The following is a 26,957-nucleotide window of genomic DNA, read 5'->3' as shown; positions in this document are numbered from 1 at the left end:
CCTATTTAAAATGATTGATTTTTATTAAAATCATGAATTCTTTTGACAATCACAAATCATTTATTCTTAATGCAAATCATGGATTCATGATCTATATTAGTGATATTAGGGGGTTCTAGAAACAAGTCTTCAATTCATGATATATACTCAAATCATGACCTTGACTATCTGTTACTGCTTACCTGGAATATATTCAAAAGTTTGATCAGATAAAACATCAATGATGGGACAGACAACTGATTTCCTGTTCTTATTAATCTCGGCTAGTAATGGTTCCAGCCATCCTTCAGTGCACTCCACATGGGAGTCAAGGAAAGTTAGGACAGGACCTTAGGCAATTTAAGACAAGATTTTCTCAGTGGTATATAGTACATACATTTTTTGTGAACGATTATTAAAAAATGTTTTTTTAGTTTGCTAAATGTTTGCGAGACAAAAATGGTGTTTTTCTCCGTAAATTGGGCAAAAATTGTGAAATTTCTGTCAATCATTTTTTTTTTTTTTTAATGAACTTAATCAGTACCTGATGCGTGCTTAGCTCCCAAAAGTCTTGCTTTGATCAACCCTATCCTAGCCGAACTCCTAAACCAAATACTTTAATTTTACTTCATTACCATACCAGCTTAAAGGTGACTTTTTCATTGTTTTTTAATGGATTTTTAAAAAATCATTCTCATTCTGGAAACCATTTTTAAAGAAATGATTTTGATTGTGGGGTAGAAAATAATTGATGATTATTAAGGAAGCAATGAAGGCAAACAAACAGTAGAATCATGATGAATGTCGTTTGTCCGATGTTATGAAAATTATCATTTAAATGTCTAAGTAAATTGGTTGAGTCATTCCCAATCAATAGACCAGACTTTATTTAGTAAAGTCACTTAGAATGCGAAGTCTAAAAGTCTGATTTGATCTGATCTGTGTAATTCCAAGTAAAATATTAACCTGTGTATTGAAACTTTGACTGGTAATCTTCTTGTGTATTCTTCAAGTTGAGCTCCAAGATGTTTATGTCCAGATGCATCATCCACTAGCACTATCTCACTAACTAGTTACATCAACAACAAATAAATCGACAAAAAAATCAAAGAATTCATTAATTTAAGCTCAATCAATGTTACCTAAATTGATTGGAGATCTGTTAATAATTGAATTCAAGGTTCTAAATAAAATAAAATATTTGTACATGCAATGACGCTTTTGTTCGTACTTTATATTTCAAATCATTTTCACGATAAAATTGAATTTGTAAAGCTTTTCTGTTATTTTTTGAAATTTTTCTCTAGTGAACCATATATTTTGGCTTGTTAAGTTGCATTTAACAGCTTTTTGATAATTATAACTTAAAGAGAGATTAGACTTAATATCATGTGAACGTGATATAAACTTCTTCTAGAAAGTAATACTGATATGCCCAATTCATAACTGCGCCCTTTATGTTACAATCAGATAGACATCGTAGTATTTATATCTTGAATGAGAAATACTGTCTATTTCCTTTCTTGTATCTACTGCAAGTCACTTTTAAAAAGAAATGGCAAGCAAGAACAATTCCCATCATATTTGCCAAGACTAAGGTTTAAAGGATGAATCGTACATAAACTCTAAAAATTTAATGTTTTCTTAGAAATTTAGCTTTAAAAAAAATATTTTGAATTCCTAAGAAGTGTTGACCACGCTTCATTGTGGAATACTATAATTACACTGGTGGATGGAAGTAAGGCGGGGTATTCCTGAAACAAATAAAGGAATGTTCATTGTTGGAAAAGCGCGAAATGTCTCAACTTTTTAAATCGGGAGCACAACGAGGCCAATCCTTTATCGCAATAAAGTCAAAATAAACGATATTTTTTCCCAGAAACCCCGGTTTTTTGCAAATATCTTTGATTTTATTATATAGTCATTTACAAGTTCCAAACTCAGGGTTAAGCTGGCAATGTTAAAATCAAACTTTGGTTAGTTTAATTACCTTATTTCTGCACTGCTCCAGTCTAACATCCTAAATATAAAATATATTGAAAAGTAAACGTATTTTTAAGCAAAATCTCTGTTGAGATGAAACAATCTTTTTTAATGAAGTGAATTGAACAAAAAATAAAAATTAACTTATAAATCCATGAGCATCTAATTTATTTTGCTGGAAATAATTTTAGAATATACTAACCTTTAAAGATCTGTTTACTGAAATGATGTCACTAACCATCAGATTAAACTGATTAATCTGAAACTTCTTCTCCTTCTCCTCATTTAACTCCTAAATCAGTATTTTACGAGATTTATTGACAGAATATGCATCAACAATTTTCAGGCATATACTTATCCCCCTCCCAGTTAAAGAAATTTTTCCAATTAAAAAAAAATTCAAGGGAGGTAATTTTCTAAAATTTGTTAAAAAAGATGCAAGTTAATAATGAAACATAATGCATAGTTTTTCATAATGCTTTTTTTCAAAAGTTGAACTTAGTTCTCCTAGATGGGATAGGTTTCCTTGTACTCTAGGTCTAGGTCTTACCTTAGGTATTTGAACTGGTACTCCTAGTTCTCCAGGTAGAATAGGTTTCCTAGTAATCTAGGTCTAGGTCTTACCTTAGGTATTTGAACTGGTACTCCTAGTTCTCCTAGATAGGATAGGTTTCCTTGTATTCTAGATCTAGGTCTTACCTGAGGTATTTGAACTGGTACTCCTAGTTCTCCTAGATAGGATAGGTTTCCTTGTATTCTAGATCTAGGTCTTACCTGAGGTATTTGAACTGGTACTCATAGTTCTTCTAGATAGGATAGGTTTCCTTGTACTCTAGGTCTAGGTCTTACCTTAGGTATTTGGACTGGTACTCCTAGTTCTCCTAGATAGGATAGGTTTCCATGTACTCTAGGTCTAGGTCTTACCTTAGGTATTTGGACTGGTACTCCTAGTTCTCCTAGATAGGATAGGTTTCCATGTACTCTAGGTCTAGGCTTCCATTCCACCAGGAGGTCGGGTGGATACTCTCGCCATCTTGACATAAAAGGAAGGATTAATGTTAAGAAAAGCTATTATTTTCAAGTTTCAATACTTCCTTTCTTGATCAATATTGTTTGATGGTTTGTCGCTGAATTGTAGAAAATGATGGAATCTTGATAAAAAGTAGAAAAAGTGGAGAGTTAACTGTGAATTTAACAATTCCCTCCTTGCCCCAGGCAGGGTAAAATTATTTATCAGTTTCGTTCTTTATTTTTTTTATTATTATGAAACAAAAAAGTTAAATTTTTACAGAAAGTGCAGCGTGAAGCCCTTTGAATGCAATGATTATTAAAATAGTTGATAAATGATAACACCAATAATAATAATACCTTGTAAACCCCTGGTCAGTATGATCTCTCTGATTTACTTCACTGTTTAACTGCTCCTCTGTAAAAATATCTTATTAAATCGTTCTGAGCATAAATATTAAAAACCCTTTTTTGACCGTGCTTACTGTTAAAAATCTTTTTACGGATTCACTGGATACGCAACATTATGGTTTCTTGGATCCGGATCCGCAAACTATACGGATCCACGAATCCGCGTCCAAGGGGCAAAATATTTTTTAATTATTTTGATAGATTAACAATTCCTATAAAGAATATAACTTTGTTTTGCATGCACAACTCACAAAACAACTATTTTAAAACCATTGAAAAAAAGTCTTAGCTAAATGAGAGGTCAGCATTATTAACTAGAATGGGGGCTAAAATTTTATTTTTGGCGAAGTTTTTCCACACATACGCTCCCTCTAAACTTAAAAAAATATATATATGTCTCTTTTTAGTCTTTTTAATCTAAGAATAATTAAAATTAAAAATTAAGAAAGTATTCTGAATGAAATTTTTATTCGAAAATGTTGTAAAAGGACAAATTTGTCTCTAACCTACTACTGATTCTGTGGTGGGGCATTTTACAACTCTTCCATAATCTACTTTTCTAAACAAATAACAAAAAATAGCAATAGCTAGTCACTTTTACAGCGGTTTTTTAATTTAAAGATTCACACCATTACTATCTTAAAGCTTAGTATATTGTAAATGGAAATATTCTGACTCGATGTTGGAAATTGATCAATTTTGTCTCTGCCATCGTTAGATACGACTTGTGGATATCTACTGCTAAAAGAGTAAATTGTCCCAATTCTCAAATAACAACGATGTTTCTGCAATCATTATTCAGATAGATGTTTAACGGTGCTCTTGTCAATCATTTTTGTCTTCATAATTAGATTGAGATGTCGGAAATAACATCATATACCACCCCCTATATTCCTAGAATTATTTTTAAAGTTCTGCGTTTATGTCTGAAGTTGAGATGAGGGATCATTGTGAATTCTTTGGGAAATTCAAGCCTTCTTTTTATATTCATTTCCATTCCCTAAATATTCATTTATATTCATTTCCATTCCCTAAATATTCATTTATATTCATTTCCATTCCCTATATATTCATTTATATTCATTTTCATTCCCTAAATATTCATTTAAATTCATTTCTATTCCCTAAATATTCATTTATATTCATTTCCATTCCCTAAATATTCATTTATATTCATTTCCATTCCCTAAATATTCATTTGTACTCATTTCCATTCCCTAGATACTCATTTATATTCATTTCCATTCCCTAAATATTCATTTATATTCATTTATATTTCCTAAATATTCATTTGTATTCACTTCCATTCCCTAAATATTTATTTGTATTCATTTCCATAACCTAAATATTCATTTTTTTCATTTCCATTCCCTAGATATTCAATTATATTCATTTCCATTCCCTAAATATTCATTTGTATTCATTTCCATTCCCTAAATATTCATTTATATTCATTTCCATTCCCTAGATATTTATTAATATCCATTTTAATTCTTGCTATTCATTTATATTCATATTAATTCCTAGAAAGTTTATTCAAATCACAGATAAACTTCAATCATGTCCTATTTTGTTTTATTTTTTAATTTTTGAGTGCTTACCTTTCAATTTTGTATCTCACACTCATTTCCTATAAAGTAGCTTCATTGTAATATTTCAGTTCTCACTCTCAGAAAAGTCATATTTTGAATCTGTCAATTGTTGATAAAATCGTTATATTGAAAATTATAAAATAACTTCAGATTGTAAAAATTTGTTTACGTGTATGAAGAATCATGAGTTTTTTTGCGTTTTGTAAAAAATATTCATAATAGGGTGTTCAATAAGATATTAGATTGTGTATACAAGGGATTACTCATAAAGGTTGATACTTCAGAGACGACTGTACGGAATTTATACCGTCTGTTTCCTTATATTCACGATTCTCCGCAACTGTAAACTTGTTTCTGTCTTGTTAGCTAAAAATAAAAAATAAATGAAACCTTGGAATTGTCATATTTAAGGAGTCGTAGGTCGAATTTACAGTCCCATCCTTTGTGGGTTACCCTGCAGCTCTCTCTTGGAATTTTTAGGATTTGTCTGAACTATACATACTGTCAGTAATTTGCCTTGAATTCCAATATGAACGCTTCGTACTGTTAATGTTGACAAAATATCTCTATTTGATCAACATTTTCTTGTTTAAATTGGTTGAGAACTAAGTATTGTATTTAACGCCGGTTTATACACAACTAACTAAGCATATGCAAACCAGTAGTTTCATACACATACATTTCTATCCAACTATCTATCTCTCTGTCGATCCATCTATCTGTGAGAAATTGTGCTTAACTTTTTATTGTTAAATGTGTAGCGGTATGTGTATATATGTGTATATATGTATAATAATATTAATCTTGGTATTGGTATTCAAGGGCAGCAATATGTAGGATTTCCTGTAGGTTACTTCCGGTCCTTTTTCTGTATATCTACACTTTCTGTCCTTTTTCTGTATACCTATACCTAAACTTCCTGTTCTTTTTCTGTATTTTCACGTATTGTTCTTTTCCTGTATCTTTACTTTCTGCCCTTTTCTGTATCTTTACTTACTGCCCCATTTCTGTATCTTTTCGTACGGTTCTTTTCCTGTATCTTTACTTACTGCCCTTTTTCTGTATCTTTACGTACGGTTCTTTTCCTGTATCTTTACTTACTGCCCTTTTTCTGTACCTTTACTTCCTATCCTTTTTCTTTATCTTTAAGTTCTCTCCCTTTTCGGTATCTTTACTTCCCGTCCCTTTTCTGTTTCTCTAATTTCTCTCCCATTTCCGGTTCTTTACTTACTTGATTGACCATTCTGAGATCAGAGGATAAATATATCTCTCATCGGTCAAGTCTTGAGATTTGTGATTTCCCTTGCTTTTTACTGGTTTCTCCTTGTTTTCCAGATTTTCATAGGTTTCTAGATTTTCAATGGTTTTTTTCTTGATTTCCGTTGGTTTCCGTTGAGTTTCATTGGCTTCATTGGTTTCCCTTGATTTCCCTTGATTTCTATTGATTTCGATTGGTTTCCCTTGATTTCCATTGGTGTTCCTTGATTTTTAATGGTTTCCCGTGATTCCCATTGGTTTCCTGTGATTCCATTGATTTTCGGTGGTTTCCCATATTTTCCATTGGTTTCACGTATTTTCCATTGGTTTCTCTTGATTTCCATTGGTGTTTCCCTTGATTTCCATTGGTTTTCGTTGATTTCCATCGGTTTCCTTTGATTCCAATGATTAACTTTTGTTTCCATTGGTTTCCCCTGATTTTCATTGGTTTCAATCGGCCTCTCTTTTTTCCTTGGTTCCGATTAGCATCTTCCATATTTTCTGAACAAAAAGTCTGGTTTCCCTTTCATGCATATATATATATGAAGAACTAGGACACACTGGACCATCTGTTGGTTATGCTTTACTTTGCTCCACATTACAACAATATGTGTATATAATTGTCTGTTTCCTGGTTACGGAAATGTTCTGTGGTTTCTTTATTACCAAGAAGTTGGCTCCCTTCAGTTTCTCTTTGTTTAATAAAATCTCAGTGCAGTAGAACAGAGAGTAGGGACTAACATGTATTCAAATGTATGTTTTTTTATTCCTCTATTGATTTAGTATTTTTTATCAATTCTACGTTTAGTTCATAATTGCAATGCATTATCTATATATACTTTGTTTTCTGTTTGTATCCAATAAACGTCAAAACGGTTGAACCGATTGGGCCCACATTTTTCTAGTCAACTTTCATATCCCAGGGAAGGTTTATGGGTCGTCAAAGTTGAAAAATTTTTGATAAAATATTACGCCAAAGTTTAAGAATGATAAATAAATTCCAGAGCAACAGATTGTTGTGAAACGAAAGAAGCCTAGTTTTTTATTTGTCATTTTTTAAGTTATCAATTTTCTTGTAGAAATATTTTCCTTGTCGGGGTCTCTTCTCTGTTTGTATTTATATATATATATTTATTGAAATAAAGTTTAAGTCGGAATGAAATTTTCATTTTTTTGGTAAATTTAAAAACTTCCCTGTTTTCTTTTATCTACATTCAGTGTTGTAACAAATTCTTACAATAATAATATATATTAATCATTTATCTATCAAATCTTATACTTTTCTATGATAAATATGTATCTATCTAGGTTCCTGGATGGTTACATGAGAGTGTACATGAAGCAGGAGGAATTAATGCGGATAGAGCCCTTCTCCTTGTCATTATAGCCTTCACTATGCTACTACTACACCTTATAAACTCCTGTGTAGCTAGGTATGTAGCAGTTTAGGGGGGCGGTGGGGGTATTGTTTTCATTTTACTACTCCTACACCTTATAAACTCCTGTGTAGCTAGGTAAGTAGCATAGGGTGGGGGTTTAGTTTTCTATCCGCCTGTGGAATAAATACTTTTTTTGGTCCAATATTAATTTTTTAACTTAGCGAACGTTAGGGTGATTTCTCGGAAGTAAATAATTCTGAGACGCTATTTAAGGCTTCGACTGCCTTGCTCGCGTGACTGTTTTCAACCTTTTCTCCCCCCCTTCCTCCCCCACTCCCATTCTTGTATTTGATTCTTGAGTCCTTATATTAAAATAATATTCTATTGTCTAATTTGCAGAAGTACGCGAGAGAAACCTTTACTGGCGAAACTAGCAGAGCTTGATAGGAAACTATTCCAGGTAATCAATTCTTTGCTAAACAATAAACTGTAAACTCGAAAATTTACAACTTTTTTTCAACCCGAGGTCGAAATCTAGGAACTATTCATTAACAACTTAATAGATTAAATACATGCTGTTGCATCTTAAATTCCGTATTTCATTAATTTTATATTTTTTGTATTTTTTTCACGTTTTTTGTTCCCTTTCAAGGTGTTGTGAAAAAGTCATGTACTGTTGAACGTCTATGATAGATGCAATTTTGCAACTAACCTTCTTATAAACTATGCAGTATGCGTAACATTTGTTCAAGATGAAAAACTTATCTCCCTAATTGAAGTTCATTTTAAGGTTTGGAAGGTACCGGTGTGAATCGGATATTTTACTCTAAAAATGTAGATTGTAGGGTCACTTGAAATTAAGTCAACTCGATCTTTACCCTTTGATGAATTATTCCATTATGTAATGTACTGTTTATTGTACTAACGAAGTTCTTGTACGTACTTAACAAAATGTGCTGTTTAGAGTATTAACGAAGTTCTTGTACTCCGTAAAGATGTACTTGACAAAATGTACTGTTTAGAGTACTAACGAAGTTCTTGTACTCCGTAAAGATTTACTTAACCAAATGTACTGTTTAGAGTACTAACGAAGTTCTTGTACTCCGTAAAGATGTACTTAACAAAATGCACTGTTTAGAGTACTAACGAAGTTCTTGTACTCCGTAAAGAGATGAGTGAGAATACTGGGTCTATGTCTACAGTATCATCTGCTCAGGTATTATTCATATTTTATTTTATCTTGATTTTAATAATGTGGTTCAAGTCAAGACCCTAGGTGCCAAGTTACGCAATTAAAACCATAATATTACGTTATATTTGTAAAATCTTATTTTGAATGTTTTAAAGTTGACATTTTAATGATGAAATTCAAATCAAGACAGGTTTGTATATTTTCTTCTCATTACCTTCCCACTTTAGAAGACGGGTATTGGGTATGTTTAATTGTGCTAAGCGGAATATTAGGGGAAATACTATTAATAACTTAATTTTTGGGTAAAAAGTAATAAAGAATGAAGTTTTTTTTTGAAGTGCGTTTTTTAAATTTTTTCTCTAGATCCTCAAAAATCTTTTTTTATCTAGGGAGCTTTAATGTTGCAGAAATCCAGTGGATCCGGAACCTTGGTAATAAATGTTTTTTCTATTTTAGGTCCAAGAACTAGAAATACAGCTGGAGCAAGCAAACATTGAGAAAACTCAGCTACTTAATTATCAGCAGGAAATTCAGAAAAGGTCAGCGATGATATTACTATTATTATTATGATTATTATTATTACCAACCATTATTAGTGATATTGTTCCTCAATCCTTCCATGGAATGCATATTTTTTACGGATTGAATTACATCTTGGTCACAGGTAATTTACATAAAATGTTTTTAGATGTTCCCAGTTTGAGGAAGAAATGTACCGTGCAGTTGCAATTCAGCAAGATAAGGAAAAGGTTAGACAATAGATTTTTAAAATTATTATTTTACATTTTATTTGGGGCAAATGTAGCTTATCATAAATGCTGATAGTTTTTCTAGAATTTACAATACCATTTCCATCTATCTAATAAAACAAGACATTCGTAGATATGTCACTGATAGCCGGCCAAACGGCTGGACTGATTGGGCTGAAATTTTTTGTGGACACTCATGGGTGCCGGGGCGTATCTAAGACTTAACAATTGAATTTTTAAAAAAATCAATACATTTTTACCCCGGGCCCATCAGCTAATATTATATATAGGAGGCACATTTTGGATATATATTTTATTTAGGAGGCTCATTCTTAATACGGACTAGGCTTATTTTTACTGGACATGGAGAATTCTTTTGAATTTACTTTCTAGGATTATGTTTAACATATAGGCGACTTATTTTGTATTTTGTATAGATTAGAAGACTCATTTTGAATATAGAAGGCTGGTTTTGAGTAAATAGAAAGCTGGGTTTGAAAAAATATATAGCTGATGATGTTTATCTAGGAGGCCGAGCTTGCAAGGGAGGAGAAGGAGGCTGCTCTTGAGGAGCTCAAGTTGGCGCAGGAGATGGTGGAGGAGATGATCAATTCTCAGAATAATAATCAATCAGATGATAAACTATTAGAGGTATTAAATCAATTCTCAGATAAACTATTAAAGGTATTAAATTTATTATCTGATGAACTATTAGAGACATAAAATCAATAGTCAGAATAATAATTAACCAGATGATAATGATAATCTATTTGAGGTATTAAATCAATGCTCTGGATAAAAAGCAAATCAGAAAAATTTCTTGAATTTTGTTTTTCTTCTGAATTGGAGAAATTTGTAGGGGAAATTAATACATTTTTGGGTTAAAAAAGCATAAATAATGGAAAACTCTTTTAAGGTGTGGTTATCTGAATTGTAGAAATTTGTAGGCGAAAATGAATACATTTTTGGGTTAAAAATAGCATAAATAATGGAAAACTCTTTTTAAGGTGTTCTTATCTGATTTGTAGAAATTTTTGGGTTAAAAATAACATAAATAATAATAGGTACTTTCATTTTGTATGACTAATTTCTCGTTTTTCCCAGATCATCTTAAGCGGGTAATTTATTACTACCATGACTAAGATTATTTGTTTAGTTGGTGCAGAAGCTGCAGAAGCAGCTTGAGAGTCAGCAGGATATACTCAAGCAATATGAACCAAAAATGAAAAAGAAGGAAAAGGAAACTAAAGAACTTTCCAAGGTAGCTGGATTTAAATTGGATGAAAAATAACTTTTTGAAAAGAGATTAGAACTTTTTATAATTTTTTCACGAGAAAGCAATTTTTGCTATATTTGGGACATTTGACAAATCAGAGCCAACAAAATTTTTCTCCTGGTCAATGAGAGTTTGTGAAAATATTGATTATCGGTTTCCGTTGGAACGCCATGTTCAGAAAATTATTAATAATTAAAAATTAAAATTTGTTAAAAGCTAAAAATTTGTTTCTTTTTTAAAAAAATGGCGTTTTTTTTTCTTTTTATAATTTCAACTTTTTTCACGGGCAATGTCGGGCCTTTCAGCTACGAATTAAAAATTTTATTAATAATTATTAATTTGGAAAAAGATGAAAACGTATACTTAAAATATATTACCTAAAAAGAAATTGTGCACTTCTGAGGACGCAAATTGTTATTTTAATATTTGGTATTGTGTAGGAGGTGAAACAGCTCCGAGCTGACCTAGCGAATGCGAACCTAGCCAAGGATAAATTAACAAGAGAGATGGAACAGAAGGATCAGATCGCAGAAGAGAAATTCAAACTTTTAGAGAACGTGACAAAGGTTTGTTAAATTTGCAATTTGCTTTTTTAAGCAGGTTGGATGGCTTACAAATTAACATGTAAAAAACGTCATCATTGTTAAGAATATTTTACAGAAATCCAAATCCAATAAATGGCCAGCCATGGATAGCCTGGCGAAGGCAGTTCTATTTATTTAAAACTCATTTTCCCATCCTATTTTTCATTTCAACCGTTAATATTATTTGTACAGAACTTAAACGTCACCACAGGGCTTTAAGTTAAGGGCGCTTCGCGCCATCCTCTTGTTCAATTGTGAAAATTTTCTCTTTTTATACATTGTAAAACAAAACCAAAAAAACGTTCGTGGATTTCATAAAAAAAAAATGTTGAATTTTGTCGGAGGCAAATTTTTTAAATTTTGATTATTTATAAACCTTCCGGGGGTCAAGTGTGGTCCCACACAAAATTTGGGCCCGATTGGTTCAGCCGTTTTCACGTTATTGGATTCAAATAGACTAGCAACAGATCATTTACTCATTGATCCATCCCATTTTTTAACCTTTATTATTATTTGATATACAACGTCACTTGTAGTATTTTAACCAAAAATTCAATTAACGGCTAGCCTTCGAATGCAGATCTATTTATTATTATATGATGATTTAATTATATTATTTGTATAGAATGAGCAGGAGTGGCAAAGTTTAACCGAACTACTTCAATCCCAGCTGGAGGAGAAAACTGAACAGTATTCAGATCTTGAGACAGAACTTAGTACAATCAAGTAATTATATTATTCCAATAATGGAGATCAGATAGGTAGAAGATGGGGTGTTTCAAAAAGTAAACTATATTGAGAGTGGGGGAGGGTGTATTTACGTTTTGGGACTATCATATTTAAGAATGTATACATGTAAGTTCAGAAGATGTTGTAAATGCTGATCCCTCATAGTCATGTAATTATCAGTAAAGGGAAGTTAATCAAGGTTCTATATTGAGACCTAATGTAAATGTTTAAGTCTATTGATCCCTAATAATTATATAAATATTCAGGTCTAGGTTGAGTATATATAAGAATGAACTAGAAAGTAAAGAAGAGTTATTATATCATATCTGTTCGGTTCCATAGTAGTAAACCTATCGTGTAAGAATTCCCATTATTACACGGTTCAGGAGGAACAATTTTAATATTGTTCCCTTCCTAGCGTTTAAGAATGCTTATTCTTACACTGTAGGTGCAGAAATTTCATTCTTTAACGCCAGACCGTGTAAGAATGGAAATTATTACACGCTCAGAGCGTGAAAGAATGTATATTCTTACACGCTCCGAGCATTAAAGAATGGAAATTATTACACTTCTTGAGGAATATTCATTCTTACACGCTTCTTATATTGATCTTTTCAACATAGATCAATATTGGTCTTAACTTAATTATTTTGTACTGACAACATGCTCAGGACAAACTTACCTTTTTCTTTTATATTAATACATGCAGACTTACCTTTTTATACTTTAAAATAACATGCTCACTTACCTTTTTTACTTTAGTAAAACATGCTCACTTACCTTTTCATGCTCACTTACCTTTTTCGTTTTTTGAAGTATTGATATATCTTTATTCAGGAATTTCTATTTAAATCTTAACCTTAGTCCTGAAAGAAGAGTGGAACCCCCTGTGTTTAATTAACATTTTCTAACCTTTCCAAAAAATATAAACCATGTACTTAAAGCCTTCCATTGGACAATTTCATCAAACTACCGAGTCTCAAAGGATACTGCCCGGATGCCTACTTTATTCAATTTGTTTTTGGGTTTTCTTCATTGCAAACAAAGTTTGGTGAAATTTTGCAAATCCCTGCATATTTGGAATAGAATGGTTAGAGCTTTTCAAAAATGGAAAGGTTTGTCATGTCTTCACGATTTCAATTATTTTTTTTTTTCACTTTATAAAGTTTTAAAGTACCTCAGCCTGAGTCAGAGATGATGAAGTGAAACCACAAACAAAACCAAAAATTTTAGTTTATAAAAACGTATCATTGAAATACTATTGTCACAACCTTTAGTGGCCGGTCTTAGCACTCCATATTGAAAACAAACCAGTAAATCTTGCTTAATGAATAAAAGACAAATATCTTAAATCAGTTCATGTCGAACTGATTCTTACTGATAACCTGATTTATCTCCTCTTTATGGAAGATTTAGGATCTAATATCCAGGAAATGATTTCTTTTGTAAATGATTTCACGATTTTGTTCAGGAGATAAAGACAACCCACTACAATACCTTCTCCCCATCTAAAAAATACTCAGGGCACATTCAACATGCTGTATCTAAATGTAGTATTAACTTGACAAACAAGCAAATTCATTATATATTGGTAAACAAACAAACTAAACTATGGAAACAATCACACCACATGCATTACTTTCAAATTAAGAACCAATTTTTACATATTAAATGGTTTTAAACATTTTAACATTAGAAAAATAAAAAAACAGTGTTAGTCAGAACAAGAGCATATAACTTATTTGCAACCTTTCATAATGTGAACTGTTCCAACTTGAAATAGTTGGATTTCACCAGAATTATTTTTTACTATAATTTCTTGGGTATGTGCCCATGGAACCTCACAAATATGATATAATAATAATCTTGTGAGGATAAAAATGTAATAATGGAATTCTTAAACTCGATGAAATAATCTTGATGCATTCTTTAACTCAGGCCTGCGGCCTTCGTTAAAGAATACATCAAGATTATTTCATCTCGTTTAAGAATTTCCATTATTACATTTTTTTCCTCATAAGATTATCATAATCAAGGTTCTAGATTGATCCCTAATAATTATATAAATATTCAGGTCTAGGTTGAGTATATATAAGAATGAACTAGAAAGTAAAGAAGAGAATAATCAAGGTTCTAGATTGATCCCTAATAATTATATAAATATTCAGGTCTAGGTTGAGTATATATAAGAATTAACTAGATAGTAAAGAAGAGTTAATCAAGGTTCTAGATTGATCCCTAATAATTATATAAATATTCAGGTCTAGGTTGAGTATATATAAGAATGAACTAGAAAGTAAAGAAGAACAAGTTGAGGTTCTTGAAGAGACAATTCTACAGATGAAGAAAAAGAAAGGAAAAAGGTAATTTTCTGCTACTTAAAAAAATCAACATTTTTCCCCATATCATAAATTTAATTTTAAGAGAGCTTTCAATAAATAAATGATATTGATTTGACCCTAATCGAATTTAGGAGATTTCCTCTGAAACCTTTAAACTACATTAATAACAAGAAATAGTGGAACGAAAGTAATCTTCTTTCTTTTTATATTTAATGAAATGTTACTGGATTTTTTTGTTTGCATTTACAATTAACATGTCCGTTAAAACCATTACAAATTACATTTTCCATTTCTAATAAAAAGAAAGAGTAAAGACAACTAGAATTCTAATTTTGATCACCTGTAATTCTAATTGGTGTCATCCTTTTTATTTTAAATTGCAGACTTTTTTCTCTTTGTTTAGTGATGATGAGAAGGCTGAGGGCTGGGAACTAGGAGGAGGAGAAGGGGATGGAGAAGGTTGGGAGGTTGATGATCTAGGAGAGGTTCTGGATGAGGAGGATGGTGAGGAGGGTAGTGAGGAGGGTAGTGTCGAAGTTGCCAAGTATAAGGTTGCTGCTAAGAGAGCTACTAACAAAATGAACAGGATGGAAGATGAGTTGAAAACGATTAGAGAAAACCTTTCTCAAGCATCAGCTCAGGTCACCAGTTTAATGTATTAAAATCAACGCAAGGTGTATATAAGTTTAGATCGCAATCGAATCTCCAATATAAATAATAGCGCCTAAGACAATCCCTGAGTTCCATGACATTGTTTGATTTACTGGAACGGGTTTATTTTAAATCAAAAACAAATCTTGTTTTCTCCAAGTTCATGCATCATTTCTTAATTTCTTAATTCTTGAAAATATATCTCTGTTATAATTCAGGGGATATTAGTTCCAAAACTAACATTTGGCCCATCTCTAACACTGAATGTTAGAAATGGGCCAAACTTGTTTTACTTGTTTACTTGAAGAGGAACTTCTAAGGGACCATCTTGATCCAAGGAAGAAGTGTCAGCTTTACTGGTGACCCATACCATATCAGCGTAGGGGCACATGGCTCAGATACATCTTCTTAAATTGTTTGACATTTCTTGCATTTTTGATCTTCAAAGTTATGTGTTCAAAAGTATATATCTTTAAATCCAAGGCGAGTAGAACAAAACTACACCATACATTTATAAAAAATGGCTAAAACTATATATTGAAACAATTAGTGTCAATTTTAAACAAATAAAAGTTGGGAGAATTAGTTTTTGATGATTCTTGATTTCATTTTTGAACATATCCCTATTTCGAAACAATTACCGGATTTCCGCTCATGTCGCGTTTTCGGAACAGATCCTGGTTTTGAGACAATTACTGGAAAAATTACAATGTAGATTTAACTAGAAATGCGGGAAACTGTTTGTTTAAATGCTTGAAAATAAATCATCCATATTCTCTAATTTAACAGATGAAATGTGGAAACTTAGATTCTAGAAATAATTCAGAAGTTAATCTAGTCTTTATAAGATATTTTTGGTTTTCAGTGATTTTAATGTTTCAAATTCAGGATATGTTCGAAAATGGAGAACCTGACATTGTCTTGAATACAGACAATAGATTTAATATAAAAAAGTTTAAAATTGGGAATTGTTGTCCTCTTCATGTTTAATAAAATGTTGGTTGTAGTTTTTATTATCGGCTTTTATTCTGGATATGGGCCGGGATCCCAAAACCCAGTCTTTAAATTTGTGCCCATTTCTATCACTCAGTGTTATAAATGGGCCAAGTGTTAGTTTTGGAACTTATGTCTCCTGTACTTACAACAATGGTTATTTATTTGGCCGTGTCTTCAGCTAAAATGAACAATTGTTACCCGTTCGAAAGTAAATATTGTACCAATATTTTTCATAAACAATGTTAATAACCTAATCTTTTATTTAGTTGTCCACTAAAGAGGAGGAAGTGACCTTGTTACGAAGCGCCCGTGATGAAACCGTGAAAGAACTTGTGGAAACCAACAGGTTTAAATCCAATTTCTTAATATTTCTTTTTTACGCTTTTTCTTATATACTGTAAGAATCTGAAAATGTTCTTAATATTATCTTTTCCTGGTTTTAAGAGAAGTTTGAGAGATAAATATGATCAAGTTCAAATTTAAATAATTTTGTCTAGGCGGCTTGAGGTTCTTGAACAGTTCTTTAATAAGAAGGAAGCTGAACTGCAGAAACAGTTGGGATTACAGAGTGCGAGGTATTTTTTATTATTCAGCATCAGAGGTCGGAACTAATAAATAGTTCTGCAACTTATTTATGATTAAGAGCAGATTTTTATTAGCTCTGATTGGTTGACGTTTTCAACAGACGAAGATCTGATTGGTTGATATCTCGGACCTTCACAAATATTAAAATATGTCGACAACGTAATATGTGGATTAGTGCATTTTTCCGACCAATCTGAGGGCTGAATTTTAAAACTTGAAATACTACAATATTTGATCATCATTCGAAGGATAATTTTTTTTAATATTCTAGCCTTTTGCTTGTTTTGAATTAACAAACGACAATCTGGATAAATAAAATTACTTAAATCTAAAAGTTTGTCAAAACATGAAAAACATAAATTATATCGATAAAAATTCTTAAATCTTATCATTTTTTTCCTTCTTCAACCGCGTTTTTAACCTTCTATATCTCATACTTATTTTATAATTTATTTTATTGAAAAAATTATATTTGAGACTATTGAACATGTAACATTTATGAAATTAACATTCTTTAACATTCTGAATACAAAGGTGGCTAATTTAACCCCACTTCTATCTGATGTTTAGATTTGGTGATGTAAGCAGTAGTGCTGACACTACAGCCAGACAGTTAATATCCGTCACAGAAGAACTTGATTCCACGAAGGGAGCTATTAAGGTAAAAAGGAAATGTGAATTGTGAATATTCCGTTAATCATCAAGACTTATTTAAAGTTACTGTATTGGAAAGAAATAATTATGATAAAATATGGGAAAAGGTAAAAAAAAACTTTTTTCTCTCTTGAAGTTAAATTCTATTTTTATAAGAAAATTTTATCCTGGAAGATATATGTACCCAAACCAAACATAAATGTCACCGTGTTACAATAGATTTTACTGTATTAGTATTTTATTTTTTTATTTTCAGGTTTTGAAATCTGAACTTGAAGAACAGGAGAAAAGTTTGAAAGCTGCTGTAGCCCTTCAGGTGTAAAAAATTTATTTATGGATAACTATTTATAGGCAATTTTTTTATTCCTGAATTTTATCTTATGAATGTTTCGAAATAAGGAGTTTAAGCTCGCAAGCCGTTAGGTGATTTTCATAAAGCTTAAATTATTGTTTTTTTCCTGTCAAAAACTGGAACCAAATCTAAATTTTGAATCCGGATATGCGTATTATGTATACTAGATTTGGAACCCAACTTAGCCGGGAAAAATTCTTTCCCTGTTTAAGTTAACCCATTAAACTTATCTTCAAACCAATCTAAGAACATTTCCGCGGTTCTACCGAGTTCCTCATTAAAAATTTGAGGCCAATCGGTCAAGGGGAATTATGTTTTATGATCAAACTTAGATGTTTGAATTGTTTTCAGGAGAAGAAAGCGCATGAGAACTGGGTTGCCGCGCGACAAGCTGAAAGGAAATTAACTGATCTCCAGGTAAACAATCAATCAGTCATCTTGTCAATCAGTTAACTGTTCAACCAGCCTATTAATCATTCAACTAGCCTATTTGTAAGCTAATCAACCAATTAATCAATCAACTGGAATATGTATCACCAATTAATTTTTCAAATTAATCGATCTCAACTAGCCGATCTCGGGATAAACCACTCTCATGTTTGATTTTTTTTAATCATTTATGAATAGTTATGTATCGAACAGTGCTCCAACATTTTCATTATTACTTACCTTGATCTTAAAATCAACGAGATTTTTGTAACGCCACGGTAGAAATGTGAAACTTTCCTTTCTAGCTGTCGATATGCAGGAAATATAGACACGAGAAATTAATTATATAAAAATCAAAATGATGTTTTGATAAAAAAAAAAACAGAAAAATATGTAAATTTTAAAATCTTGTTTCATACATTTTTTCCTAGTTCCGAATAAAACGTTGGTTTTCAGAAATGTACAAAACAAATTAAAAAAAAACTTCGCCCATCTCTAATCATGAATTATTTCTCGCCTTAATTCTGCAAGTTAGTAATAAATAATACCAAGGCATAAAAAATTAGGATATTTAAATGTCTCATCGCAAAACTCTAATACCACCCCCCCAATCTTGATTTAGTTAGTTAACTTTAGGTTTGAGATGTGGAGTGTTCGTAAAACTCTTATTTTTTGTAGACTGAGGTTGGAACCTTGAGAAACCGTCTGACAGTTACAGAGTCGCGAGCAAACACTCTTGAGCAGGAGAAACTAGATCTACAGGATACCATTCAGAATATACAGCAGGGAAAACCAGGTAGCTAGGAGGGGTAGGATACAATTCAGAATATACAGCAGGGAAAATCAAGTAGCTAGGAGGGGTAGGATACAATTCAGAATATAGAGCAGGGAAAACCAGGTAGCTAGGAGGGGTAGGATACAATTCAGAATATAGAGCAGGGAAAACCAGGTAGCTAGGAGGGGTAGGATACAATTCAGAATATACAGCAGGGAAAATCAGGTAGCTAGGAGGGGTAGGATACAATTCAGAATAAAGAGCAGGGAAAACCAGGTAGCTAGGAGGGGTAGGATACCATTAAGAATATACAGCAGGGAGAACCAGGTAGCTAGGAGGGGTAGGATACAATTCAGAATATACAGCAGGGAAAATCAGGTAGCTAGGAAGGGTAGGATACAATTCAGAATATAGAGCAGGGAAAACCAGGTAGCTAGGAGGGGTAGGATACAATTCAGAATACAGAGCAGGGAAAACCAGGTAGCTAGGAGGGGTAGGATACCATTAAGAATATACAGAGCAGGGAAAACCAGGTAGCTAGGAGGGGTAGGATACCATTAAGAATATACAGCAGGGAGAACCAGGTAGCTAGGAGGGTTAAACTTAAAATTCCAGGAAAAGCAAAAACAAAAGATACTAATCATGACTTTTTCGGGAGCTTAAAATCAGTAAGTTCGGGGTTTAAAAAAGTAACTAGACACAAACAAAAAAATAATTCAATTATTCTTTATTCTTTATTCTTTATTCTTTATGATGGCATTTAAGTGGTTGGTTCCTAGGTCATGCTTAAGTTGGAAGCCCTTGATATAGCTTTTAAGGACCTTTCTGCTACATATATTGTAGCCCAGTCGGCGGTCATACAAGGTTCCGTTCATCCGAATTTTGGTGTGGTCTTTCTTTAACTATTGCTTTAATAAAACTGTTATAACAGTAAATTAAATGAGAAATGCATTATCACAGCTTTCATACTAACAAACGTGAAATTGTTTCATCAATTTCATCACTCAACCAGCCTTTCTTATTGAAGGTGGTTTCTTTAACCCTTCAGGTGTAGAAACAGAATCTATTCCATGAAACTTATTTTTGATTTGTAAACAGAACATATGAAGCTTAAGAAGTTGATCAAGTTGCAGGGTTGTTTTTACCAGGAATGTTATCTGAGATGGGAACTTTTGAATGGGATATCCTTAATCCTGATCGGATAATTAATCTGGAGATTAAAAATGAGTGGAGAACAAGCAATATTTAATCTGCAGATTGAGAAAAAGAGTGGATTAAGCGGTAATCCTGATATCCACCATTCTAAAGTTTTCAGCTCAGGCTAAGTGGTCCATTACTGGCATCAGTACTAATTTGGATTTAAGCCTCAATCTGTCTTTTCCAAGATGGATTGATATATTTTTTCAATATCTTCCACAAGTGATTGATTGATTGACAGGAGTAGGAGGTGTTGTCCGAAGTAAAGCTGTTTCCTTTGCTCCTGATACAGAGTCAGAAGCTGGCAAGTCCAGGACAAATCCAACATTAACAGGATGTCCCAATTAATTGAAACGTATCTTTTAATAAAAACTCTTTATGAGAGAAATTGATTCCTTTTATTTGATATTTCAATGAAAACTGGGACACCCTGTTTGAGTTGCTTTGTAACATCATTCTATTTTGGACAAATATTTTGTGCAAGAGAATTATATTAATTTTGCAAAAACTTCATATTCTTTTAATAAAACTGTACTCTTGTATAATCACATTGCATGACAAAAGATATTCACAAAGCACAGTTGAAGATGAACACTTAGGCACGATGTTACAAAGCTTTTAAGTTTTCTAAAAGCGTTTTTTTTTCGCTTTAAAATCCTAAGTTCCTTTTTGTTAGGTTACCATCACCGGCTTGATCTGCATGATTACTTTTTTGGGAGCCCATACAAAACATATCGTCACTAAACTTATCACCACAAAACTTATCGTCACTAAACTTATCACCACAAAACATATCGTCACTAAACTTATCACCACAAAACATATCGTCACTAAACTTATCACCACAAAACATATCGTTACTAAACTTATCACCACAAAACATATCGTCACTAAACTTATCAGCACAAAACATCGTCACTAAACTTATCACCACAAAACATATCGTCACTAAACTTATCAGCGACAAAACTTACCATTACAAAACTTATCACCACAAAAAATATCGTCACTAAACTTATCAGTGACAAAACTTATCATCACAAAACTTAGCACCACAAAACATATTGTCACTAAACTCATCACCACAAAACTTATCACCACAAAACTTATCATCACAAAACTTATCAAACTACAAAACTTATCTAACAACAAAACTTATAAAAACAAATCTTATCAACTACAAAACGTATCAAACTCAAAACTTATCAATAAAATTCATAAATCTAAATTTTTAAATCATGGAAATGTACCAACAATTTTTTAAAAATTCGCGAATTTTAAGAGAAAATTCGGTAAACTCTGTTTCCCAGTCCCTTTCTGGGTAGACATGGTTATGAAGGAGGATAGCTTGGGAGTAGGTGTTCCAGGACACCAAGATAAGAGTAAATCTAGATACAAGCGAAGGTCACAGAACAGAACAGTTTTGTAGTTTGATAAGTTTTGTAGTTTGATAAGTTTTGTTTTGATAAGTTTTGTTGTTAGAAAAGTTTTGTTTTAATAAGTTTTGTGGTGATAAGTTTAGTGACATTATGTTCTGTATGGGCTCCACTTTTTTGTATGTTTCTTTTTATTTTCATCTGTATCCAGGATCCTAGAAACTGTAACCTGGAACTTATACCCCAGATTTTGGAACCTGGATTCCAAAACATGGATCCTGAATCCTTCAACGATCTCAGAACTTAAATACAGGAACTTAGAACCTGCATACCAGATCCTGGATCCGGAATCATGGATCCTAGGTCTCAGATCTGGGATCTCAGATCATGGAACTTGGATCTTAAATTCCGAAACCTAAATTTTAAATCCTGGATCTAGGATCCAGGAAGAACCTGAACTGGGATCTTGGAACCTGGTTTTAGGATTCTGGATCCCGAAATCTTAATGCAATCTGGCTCCGGGAACCTTGAATTTGAATCAACAAAGAAAAAACAGCCCAAAAAGCAATCCAATTACTGATCCAGAACACTGGCATGATTTTGTCTGACATTTTTTCCAGCATGATTTTTGACTCATTAACTTTTTTCTTGTAACGTTTTGTATTTTTGTTGTTATTATATGGTTTATGTGTTTTGTTGTCTTATGATTACTGGTACAAAATTACCAAAAAAAAAATTAAATTGTGAACAATTAGAAATCTAGTCATACCTTTCTGTTTCATCTTTCTAATATAAGTCATCTAAAGGATACTGATATCTAAACCAAACAAAACCAAGAAGACTACTTATGGGATTGTCATTATTTCAACAAGATGTTTATAAGGCTTTCATTGGAAAAAGAAATTGCTAAAGTGAAACCAAGAAATAACCAAAACTAAGAAAATTTTAACAAATGAACTTTCTAAAAATTATAAAAACAAAATTTGTTAAAAGTTTCCACCTTCTCCACCAGCACAAACAATGGGATATTATCTTTATTACATTATATTTATATTTTTATCAAGATTTAGTGTGAATATATTCAGGGGTGTTTAATGCACTACATAGGGCTCTATGTGAAGAAAGAAACTAGGGGAATTAATAAAAACATTAAACACCCCTATATTTAATCACTTTTTAGAACATGATACCTTTTTCAACATTTTAAAGGTTTTGTGGTAAAAAGCTGATTAAAGGGCCTATACGCGTAATTTTAAGTGACCACCCTCCAAGCAAATATGGCAACGGCCGATTCACAACGGTACCATTGAAACCTCTATCTTCTAAATAATGGGAAGATATTTTTATTTGTCTAGTCTAGGGTTAAAACTGTTAAATTCTAAATACCTGCATTAGAAATGCACAATTGAAAATAATCAGTTTCCAAAATTATAAACATTAATATCTAATTCATACTTAATCAAACATAGAGAACCGTTGAGAATCTGGCATTGACACATTGCTTGAAATTACGCGTTTAAGACCCTTTAATTTAGAAAATGGGTCATCAATGTTGATATACAGAGCGTCCCATATCATATCAGATTATCTCCACGCTTCAGAGCCAAGAATACGCGCATAATACTCGAAAAACCTAGTATTTTCTGCAAGAAAATGTTCACAATGGCCTTATACAATTTTTATAATAATTAACTTTCATTAAATTTTCTGATTAGTCGCGAACATCGTAATTGAGAGCCAATAACGATCCGAAATGATGTGGGACGGGACACACTATTAATATTTATTGTTTTTTTCTTTTAGTGAATAACGGTGTGAACGGGACAAATGGGGGATGTTCAGAGACAAGTAGTATTGCTGACCCCTCCTCCCTACCCCCACTACCAGGACTACCAGGACTACCCGGACTAGCAGGGGTACCTGGTATACCTGGACTACCTGTACTATCCGGACTATCCCTACCTAATATGATGGTTCCCTCACTCCCTATGTTTGGAGCTATGATGGATGCACGACCCCCACCTATTGGACGCATGTCACCGCCAGCTAGAGACAGGTAATCTCACGGAGTAGTTCATAAGGAGAGGTCAGGGAGTAGTTCACATGGAGAGGTCACGGAGTAGTTCATATGGAGAGGTCACGGAGTAGTTCATATGGAGAGGTCACGGAGTAGTTCATATGGAGAGGTCACGGAGTAGTTCATATGGAGAGGTCACGAAGTAGTTTACATGGAGAGGTCATGAAGTATTTCACATGGAGAGGTCACGGAGTATTTCACATGGAGAGGTCAGGGAGTAGTTCACATGGAGAGGTCACGGAGTAGTTGACATGGAGAGGTCAGGGAGTAGTTGACATGGAGAGGTCAGGGAGTAGTTCACATGGAGATGTCTGGGAGTAGTTCATACGGAGAAGAAATTTACCGAGCAGTTTATTTGTAAATGGAATTCATAGGGTAGTAATATATATACAATAATGAAGGAGATAGAGTTAGTTTTGCTATGACGTAATAGAACAGCCAGTCTAAGAACTAGTTTTATCTTAAACAATCAACATTTAGTAAACAATGATTTCTAAAGCCTGATCCTCCCAGTTTAAGAATAACGAGCTTTGTTTACAATCTATCCTATATTAATACAATGAAACTTGTTCCTGTTTGTTCTTGCATTTGATATTACTTAAGACCATCTTAGTTTCTCTTCGTCGATAGATTCCTAAAAATAAAACAAGTTATTATTCATTTGAACCACGTTAACTTCTTAATTTTCAGAGATCATTCCTTCCGTTCCAGCTCCCCTCCACGAGGCCGAGATTATTCCCCGAGCTCGAGGTCGGAGCGAAGGATCGGAGGTCGGCGACCTCCATCTCCCACCAGATCAGATAGAGGCTACTACAGGGATTCATCCCCAGATAGGTAAATTCTTCGTCATTTTTAGTCTTAAGTGTGGACTTAACACATTCCTGAAAATCTTATTTGATTTGATTTTGTTTGATTTGGTTTGGTTTGGTTTGGTTTGGTTTGGTTTGGTTTGGTTTGATTTGATTTGATTTGATTTGATTTGATTTGATTTGATTTGATTTGATTTGATTTGATTTGATTTGATTTGATTTGATTTGATTTGCCTGTAACATGGTCATGAAAATTTCGAAATACCATCCAAATTAAGTTTTAAAACATTTTAGGAGTTTTCGCCGGGAGGATCGATTTGATCGTAGAGGTTCAAGAGAAGGAGATTATGATCATCGTAGGGATTTCGATCGTCGGCATGAATATGATGATCGGCGAGATGATGCTTATTATGATCGACGAGGACGGGATCACCTCAAAGAACCGATATCAGGTACCAATAAGAAAATTAAAACGCTCAGTGAAAGTCCAACCCCATCCCCTACCGTTCATAGTAGAAAGGGTTTTTTTAAAAATGAGAAAAAGAGTAAATTTAATCGTATGTAAAAATAGGCAAGTTTTTAATTTAATGGGTAATAATTAACTTGTGGGTTATAAAAAACTTCCAAAATTAATTTTAAAAGGGAGATACGTTGGAACCATCCCACAATGCAGCCCGCTGGAGTATTTATTTTCAATAATAAACCCCCCATGATTTTCCATGCCCTGAGGGGAAAAAATTTAAATTGGACATCAAAGAGCTAGTTATTCTAGTTATTTCATTTATTTTCCAATAAAATGTTTGTTTTTTTCAACTCGGCAAATAAAACTTTCATTTTCCATTATAAAATCCTATCATTTCTATTGCATTAAACCAGCCCCCCCCCCTGTCTGTCCACGATAAATGGTGGTATAATTATAATTTTTTTGAATTTTTAGGTCCTAAAACATCCTCTCCATTGGATTCAGGCAGTAGGGCTTTCGGAGTTTGAGATTATTATGTTAAACAAGATTTGAATCCGTTACGGTGTGGACTGTTCCAGAACAAAGTTAATTTATGTTCCTGGTTTAGTTTACTGTTCCAATAATCACTTTGTTCCTGGATTTAGAACTACCATTGTATTCCTTGCATTGTAAATCAAGTTGTAACTTACTGAATTATTGAGGGATTAATTTATCCCCTAAATTCCTAACTTTATTCATACTGTTACAGTGTTCCACTGTTAATTTCTGCAGTGATGGTTCAGGTTTGAGAATATGTGATAAAAAGCTAGTTTTAATATTTAAATGGGAAGTAATGTGGTTAATCAAAGATGCAAATCAGATGTTGTTTCTGTTTAACGTTAATCAAAGACAAGCTTTTAATAGGTTGATGTCTTAAACCAATCAAAGACCAGGTTTTAATATGTGGTTTTTATTGACTAATCAGAGGTTAGCTTCAAATAGGTTGATGTTTTTGACCTATGAGAGGCCAGATTTGTATATCTGAATGTCTTTGTCCAGTAAGCATTTTATAATCATCTGAACTTGATAACCCACAGCTTAAACGAAGCAAAGCCATTTAACTCATTTCAGTAAATTGATCATTGGCGTCAAATTGATATTTAAGTTGAAAGTAAAAAATTTTTTGTAAAAATGAATAAAATTACTTTTTTTGAGTCATCACACATTCCGCAATAGATAAACTTCTGTATTGTAAACTATAGATTAATTGAATACAACTGTCCTAATATTAACTGAGAAAGGCACCGGTTTATTGGCATTTCAGTGGTTCCACAGGAATCTGAGATTTTTGTATTCTCTTAAAGTTTAACGTTCTGCTAATGATTAGAAACCCCAACAAAACTGTGAGTAAAAATTAAAATTAATTTTTTTTCGCGTTGGCATTTTTATTTGTGTCGAAATTAATAGAGCAGACATTAGAGAAGTTTTAAACAAATTAAACATTTTCGATTTTTTGGAGTTCTCTAAAAATTCCTATGTTCTGAATTAGTTATATTTTCAGAAGAATTAATACAAGGCTACTGCCGCGATACTTAATTTCTGTGTCAATATGTTGAAGAACAGCAATGATTTGTGAAATATATGCAGTTTGCTTAATAATCCCCCCTTCCATTGTACTAATAGTTTTATCAATTCTTAAATTTATATCGAGCATTTTTAATAAGCAATATTTTCACTAAATATTATTTGTATGAAGTATTTATTATGGTTTTATTTATAAATAAAGAATTCTATTGATATAAGTTATTTTTTGTTCGGTGATGTTTAATATCAAAGACGGAAACGTTTTTGTCCACCCCTTGCAAGTCGATTTAAATATTGTAATTATTCAAGAATGTGGCGCCAGTATTCAGAGCTAACTTTTCTAATGGTCACATACAGTCCTAACTACTAATTAGAAAGAACCGGAATTAATTTACTATTAATCAGCCGACTTTATAATCTAATTTTGACAAATATGTTTGATGAAATGATAATCACAAAGTATTCCAAAATGTGGTCTGCCTTTTTGAGCATTTTAAATTTTAAGAGAGAATTATGTAAAAACATTGACAACCAAAAGTAACACTCGCA

At 32.5% G+C, this 26,957-nt stretch overlaps 1 protein-coding gene across 3 annotated transcripts in view; it reads left to right on the top strand.

Moving 5' to 3' along the window:
• The window catches only part of LOC111701999 (uncharacterized), a 37,782-nt gene extending 11,161 nt beyond the window's left edge, over positions 1-26,621 (top strand). Inside the window, exons 11-33 of one of the 3 annotated variants that reach the window (XR_002765326.1) lie at positions 7,539-7,663; positions 8,009-8,069; positions 8,748-8,825; positions 9,258-9,340; positions 9,490-9,550; positions 10,079-10,201; positions 10,707-10,811; positions 11,267-11,392; positions 12,036-12,136; positions 14,401-14,502; positions 14,885-15,122; positions 16,395-16,474; positions 16,626-16,703; positions 17,284-17,374; positions 17,624-17,683; positions 18,071-18,136; positions 18,827-18,944; positions 20,362-20,424; positions 23,300-23,552; positions 24,264-24,407; positions 24,677-24,834; positions 25,320-25,627; positions 26,061-26,621. Coding sequence is in view for 2 of the 3 variants with exons in the window: in XM_023473516.1 (XP_023329284.1) it covers positions 7,539-7,663; positions 8,009-8,069; positions 8,748-8,825; positions 9,258-9,340; positions 9,490-9,550; positions 10,079-10,201; positions 10,707-10,811; positions 11,267-11,392; positions 12,036-12,136; positions 14,401-14,502; positions 14,885-15,122; positions 16,395-16,474; positions 16,626-16,703; positions 17,284-17,374; positions 17,624-17,683; positions 18,071-18,136; positions 18,827-18,944; positions 20,362-20,424; positions 23,300-23,552; positions 24,264-24,407; positions 24,677-24,834; positions 25,320-25,372 (2,367 nt within the window). In the remaining variant the exon portion in view is untranslated. Of the gene's footprint in view, positions 1-7,538; positions 7,664-8,008; positions 8,070-8,747; positions 8,826-9,257; positions 9,341-9,489; positions 9,551-10,078; positions 10,202-10,706; positions 10,812-11,266; positions 11,393-12,035; positions 12,137-14,400; positions 14,503-14,884; positions 15,123-16,394; positions 16,475-16,625; positions 16,704-17,283; positions 17,375-17,623; positions 17,684-18,070; positions 18,137-18,826; positions 18,945-20,361; positions 20,425-23,299; positions 23,553-24,263; positions 24,408-24,676; positions 24,835-25,319 lie in introns of all 3 variants that reach the window. The other 2 variants (XM_023473516.1, XM_023473517.1) reach the window with 2 other exon arrangements.
• The last annotated feature ends 336 nt before the right edge of the window (positions 26,622-26,957 follow it).

The sequence above is a fragment of the Eurytemora carolleeae genome, unplaced genomic scaffold (assembly GCF_000591075.1).
Source record: "Eurytemora carolleeae unplaced genomic scaffold, Eaff_2.0 scaffold433, whole genome shotgun sequence".
Taxonomy (NCBI): domain Eukaryota; kingdom Metazoa; phylum Arthropoda; class Copepoda; order Calanoida; family Temoridae; genus Eurytemora; species Eurytemora carolleeae.
Note: the sequence above shows the minus strand (reverse complement) of the source record. Positions and strands in the feature narration are given on the sequence as shown.